The sequence below is a fragment of the Vigna unguiculata genome, chromosome 10 (genome assembly GCF_004118075.2).
Source record: "Vigna unguiculata cultivar IT97K-499-35 chromosome 10, ASM411807v1, whole genome shotgun sequence".
In the NCBI taxonomy this organism is placed as follows: Eukaryota; Viridiplantae; Streptophyta; class Magnoliopsida; order Fabales; family Fabaceae; genus Vigna; species Vigna unguiculata.
The window spans coordinates 8083570-8088994 of NC_040288.1; the positions used below are offsets into that span (position 1 = coordinate 8083570).

A 5425-nucleotide genomic window follows, 5' to 3' on the forward strand; every position below is an offset into this window, starting at 1 on the left:
TCGAAAGCTCAAATCGCCTTATGTATTCCTTCCTGGTCCTTGTTTGGCAAAGGGTCGTTGATCAAAGACATTCCCTTCTTCCATTCAACATGGTGTCCAACAATTCTTTAGTTCTCCTATGTTATATCTTCATAATAAGGAGTTGTTGAAATTTATTGTTCCTCCCTCCATGCATAACTAAGCAAGATTCACTCTCATAACTTCATTGATTTCAAGTACTTTAAAGTAGATCTTAACTCTCGATTTACAACTTATGGGGTCTTCCCCATTGAACATGGAAAGCGCTATTCTCTTCATTGATTGACATAACTTAGTGAATTTATCTCCCTCTATAGGAATTTCAATTCAAACAACGCATTCCCTTCTTCATCTTGACTTGTGGCTTAGTTCATGGACTAAAGCTCATTAGGCCCATTACTCTTTGGACCTATTATCATTACATAGTCGTTGGCACTTTATTATATAGGTTAATCCATATTCTTAAAGATATCCTCCAAATTAGTAGGAGTTATATTCTGCTTGTTATAATCACATAATGTTGGACATAAGTAATATAATATATTTTATCTCTCATTATTTGTTATATTAATAATAATTAAGATTCTCGAATACGAGTATGTATTAAATAATAAACGTAATAAATCATTAAAATTTAGTAAACAAGACTTTTGTTATTTATTTGAGAACAGAAATTATCTAAATAGTTTGAAAGTAGGTTTGACCTAATTGGACTTAAGGTCTGATTTTCAACTATCTTTTCCGCGAAAACTTCTTAAAAAGAAAAATATGTTGAAAAAGTAAATAAGTTTAACATACATATTAAAAAAAATTAAAGAAAAAGGTATACGAGAGAACTTGTATAATTTTAATTTAAAAAAAAATCTAATTTTAATTTTTCATTCTATTTTTTTAAAACAAAGTCTCTTATATTGCCCTTATTTGTCTCTAGACAATTCTAGGTCCATTTATTCAGATTAAAAAAAAATAATTTACGACACTTTTTAAATATTTTTTAAAAACTTGCTATTTAAATCTCTCGAAGGTACTTGAATGTTTTTTTAGTTCATTTTAATTTTTTTGAGACCATTATCTTATAAAGAAGAAAACTTCTTGAAGTGACAGAAGAAATCTTTTTCTGTTCGCGGAACTATTGTGACTTTTGTTTTTCTATTTTCTTCACAATCTTGCAGCAACAAAACTACCAAAATATGAGTGGTGGAGGGTGATGCTGCAACTCTAACCTCAAATAACTACATTTCCTAGAAGCCTCCATTTTGTTCTTAGAAAGTCCAATGCACTCAAAAACCACATTCCAAAACCAACGTCCATGTCACCAAAAGCCACGTATTAATAATACCGCAGTACTTCCAACCCCACCTTTGTGGCTGTTGATAGATTCTTTAGCCAATCCACAGATTTTTCTGTTACTTTTTCCACATTCATCACACTATAAAGTACCCTCTCATCTATTGAATCCAACCAAACACTTTGAAACACTTAGTTTTCTCTTGTCTTGTTCCCCTCTACGAGTCAAAATGGCTGCTTCAGTGCCAACTTTTGGAGCTGTTAACATGGCACCGGTACTATGTATATGTCAGATTAAACTCTTCAAACTTTGGTGTCATTGCTACAACATGTTTTGTTTCACTTATAATAATGCTGGTCTGGTCCATGTTTTCAGTAGTTTTAGCTTACCATAGAGTATAGACATGCTGGGGCTCTTTAGAATTTTGGTGATCAAATATGTATTTGATTTGTTTTTACTATCTGGGTCTGTTCCAATTTCTTGCAAAGGATGAATCTTGGTGTTGAGTTTGGGGTTTATATGGCTCACTGGGGTTACATTTTTGTGCAGTTGAAACTGAATGGCTCTAGCAGTGGAGTGGCAGGCTCTGCATTGTTTGGAACCTGTTTGAAGAAAGTCAGTTGTGTGAGTTCTAGCCAGAAGAGTGTGTGTGGGAATTTCAAGGTTCGTGCACAGATTGAATATGATGAGGAGAAGCAGACTTCAAAGGATAGATGGGCTGGACTTGCTTATGACACTTCCGATGACCAGCAAGATATCACTAGAGGGAAGGGAATGGTGGACACTCTCTTCCAAGCTCCCATGGAGAGTGGCACTCACTATGCTGTCATGAGTTCCTATGATTACATCAGTGCTGGTCTTCGTCAGTAAGTTGTTGCTTTGAACTTAACATGGCCAATAAAAAGAGTTGGAATATTAAGTTTGGATTGTTTGCATTATGTGAATATGATGAATGTTAATGGACTTATTTTTCAGGTACAATTTGGACAACACCATGGATGGCTTCTATATTGCTCCTGCATTCATGGATAAGATTGTTGTTCACATCACCAAGAACTTTTTGTCCTTGCCAAATATTAAGGTTCCTCTTATTTTGGGTATTTGGGGAGGCAAGGGTCAGGGGAAATCTTTCCAATGTGAGCTTGTCTTTGCCAAGATGGGAATCAAGTAAGCTTATTTATTTCCATTCCAATATGTATTACCCCATTTGCTAGGAGAAGGATACCATTTTATTAAGAATCTGAGTATGAGTTAAAAGTTTTATATTGACTAGAAATGAGAAAGTTGAATGAAACATGGAAAAAATAAGATCCATAAACACCGAATCTTAAGGTTTTATGTTGAATGTGGTGTCAGATCTCTCATATGGGTATCTCATATTCCAGAGGTGATCAAATTCAAATGTCATAATTCTTAGTTTGGTTTGACTTTCAAAATATATCCCTAAGTTAATATTGCTTCCTTAGAAGCATGGTTGGGTTAAGGATCCTCATAACAACCAAAACTATAGTATATAAGTTGGTGAAAAGTTTATCTTATAATAAGGTTTTATAGGATTGAGTTAAACTTAAAGTTCACTTCTTAACACAAATGTTAGGTTATGTGTTAAGAATTCTTAGTTTGTGAGAAAATGTATTCCTATGTAGATTTTGCTTCCTCAGAAGAATGGTCGGGTTAAGGATCCTCATAACAACCAAATTTATGTTCAAATACAACTCAAAGGAGATTTTTTCAATGTAAACATGTTATCTATGCATGAAACTCAATATTCAGTCTCCAAACCATGGTTTGGGACATACAAAATTACAAACTACAATCCAAAACATCATTAACTCTTTGTCCTATTGCCTTTGAGTTCAGCCCCATAATGATGAGTGCTGGAGAACTGGAAAGTGGAAATGCTGGAGAGCCTGCAAAGTTAATCAGACAAAGGTACCGTGAGGCAGCAGACATTATCAGAAAAGGAAAGATGTGTTGTCTGTTCATCAATGATCTTGATGCTGGAGCTGGTAGGCTTGGTGGAACAACTCAGTACACTGTGAACAACCAGATGGTGAATGCAACCCTCATGAACATTGCTGACAACCCAACCAATGTCCAACTTCCTGGCATGTACAACAAGGAGGAGAATCCCCGTGTTCCAATCATAGTCACTGGCAATGACTTCTCAACATTGTATGCTCCTCTCATTCGTGATGGACGTATGGAGAAGTTCTATTGGGCACCTACTCGAGATGACAGGATTGGTGTCTGCCAAGGCATTTTCAGAACAGACGGTATTCCAAAGGAGGACATTATCAAGCTTGTTGACACTTTCCCTGGACAATCTATTGGTAAGCTACACCTCAATTCAAGTTTCAAGCTAAAACTATGAACTTAAATATATTTTATCCTTGTAAATATAAGGCTTTTTTGGTGTTAGTTCTTACTCAACTTTAATCCCTGTATTTACAACAAATGTGCTTTGAATCCCTTACCCTCAACTTAAATTTGATGACTTTTGTTATTGTCAAGACCTGAAAAGAATAAAATTTAAACAGGGTATAGTTACAAGAATTGCTTAAGCCAAACTTTTATTTGCTAATTCCTTATCTTCTCATTTACCATAATGGATGGAATGTGATTCCATGCTAGTAATATAAGCTTTTATTAACACCTCTTTGGTTTCTTGGAGTCTTGTGAATAGATGGAATAACTATATTTTGTTTTAAGGAAAATTAGGCTTAGATTTCCTCACATCTTTAGATAAGGTAATAGATTAAGTTCACTTGGTATTTATCTTCAAGAATTTACTGGTGGCAGAGCATATTCCTACTATTGTCGGATATGACTTTTTTAGAGATAGACTTGGTCAGTCTAATTTTAAGTTTTTCTGGTGGATTTTGGTTGGTCATTCACTATTTTGTTCTATTTCTTCATATATATTTTTTATATTCTGCAAATTATTGATAGACTAAGGTGCTGTGCTGACCTGGTCAGGATCTCAGTCTTTACAGTGATGCTTTTGCAGATCATTTTAGTTAAAAAGAAGACACCATAGAAGTTTGAGGCATTGGTGTCAAATTGTATGATGAAATGTGAATAATGAACTGTTTGATGGATTTTTATGCAGATTTCTTTGGTGCCTTGAGGGCCAGAGTGTATGATGATGAAGTGAGAAAGTGGATTTCTGGTGTGGGAGTGGAGAATGTTGGGAAAAAGCTAGTGAATTCAAAGGAGGGACCACCAACTTTTAAGCAACCACAGATGTCTCTTAACAAGCTCCTTGAGTATGGAAACATGCTTGTCCAAGAGCAAGAGAATGTGAAGAGAGTTCAACTGGCTGACAAATACCTCAAAGAGGCTGCACTTGGAGATGCAAATGAAGATGCCATAAAGACAGGAAACTTCTATGGTTAGACCCTTGATTTGATCCTAAAGTTGTTGATGGGAAAACTGTTTCTGACTTCAACATTTTTTCTGTTTTTATCGGCAAATGTTAGCTGTTAGTTTTTGTCAGTGGAAATCCACAACTTCTTCCACTCTTCTTTCCAAACCTTTCAAACCAGTCTTATATCTCCCACATATTAGTAGAAGAGTTGAACCACAACCTTTTCCGTTCTCCCTTCCAACCTTATAGCACCTTGTGGCTTCAGGATAATGTTGGAGTAACCAGTGATGATGAATGAACAAGACTAAATAAAGGTTTCCTTAATTGTTTGGTGCAGGACAAGCAGCTCAGCAAGTTCATGTTCCTGTTCCTGAAGGTTGCACTGACCCTACTGCACAAAACTATGATCCAACAGCCAGAAGTGATGATGGAAGCTGCACATACACACTTTAGGTGATGATTCTTCGGTAAATCTGGAGCAGATAAGGAGATATTTGATACAGAAGAATAAAGAATGTCACCATGTTTTCACACTTTTTATATAAGGTGTAGATATTTCGTACCCTTTGTGTTGGGTTTTATGGGTGGCAATGAGACATCTTATAGCTATCGTAGTTGAAAATGTCCTTTCCTTTGGGTTTCACTGTTATATCGCCAAGTTCGTCAAATCAAACCTTCAATTGTACTAATAATGTGTATGATAGAATACTAAAAGAAAATTATGTGTAACATTAAAGTTATCATAATAA

General features: G+C 35.3%; 1 protein-coding gene across 1 annotated transcript; it reads left to right on the forward strand.

The window, feature by feature from the left end:
* The first annotated feature begins 1408 nt into the window (after positions 1-1408).
* Positions 1409-5425, forward strand: LOC114166384 (ribulose bisphosphate carboxylase/oxygenase activase 2, chloroplastic-like). The gene is made up of 6 exons (XM_028051102.1): positions 1409-1580; positions 1856-2172; positions 2282-2473; positions 3167-3639; positions 4419-4700; positions 5014-5425. Exons 1-6 carry the CDS (start codon positions 1536-1538, stop codon positions 5127-5129), a joined length of 1425 nt encoding a protein of 474 aa, XP_027906903.1. The 5' UTR covers positions 1409-1535; the 3' UTR covers positions 5130-5425.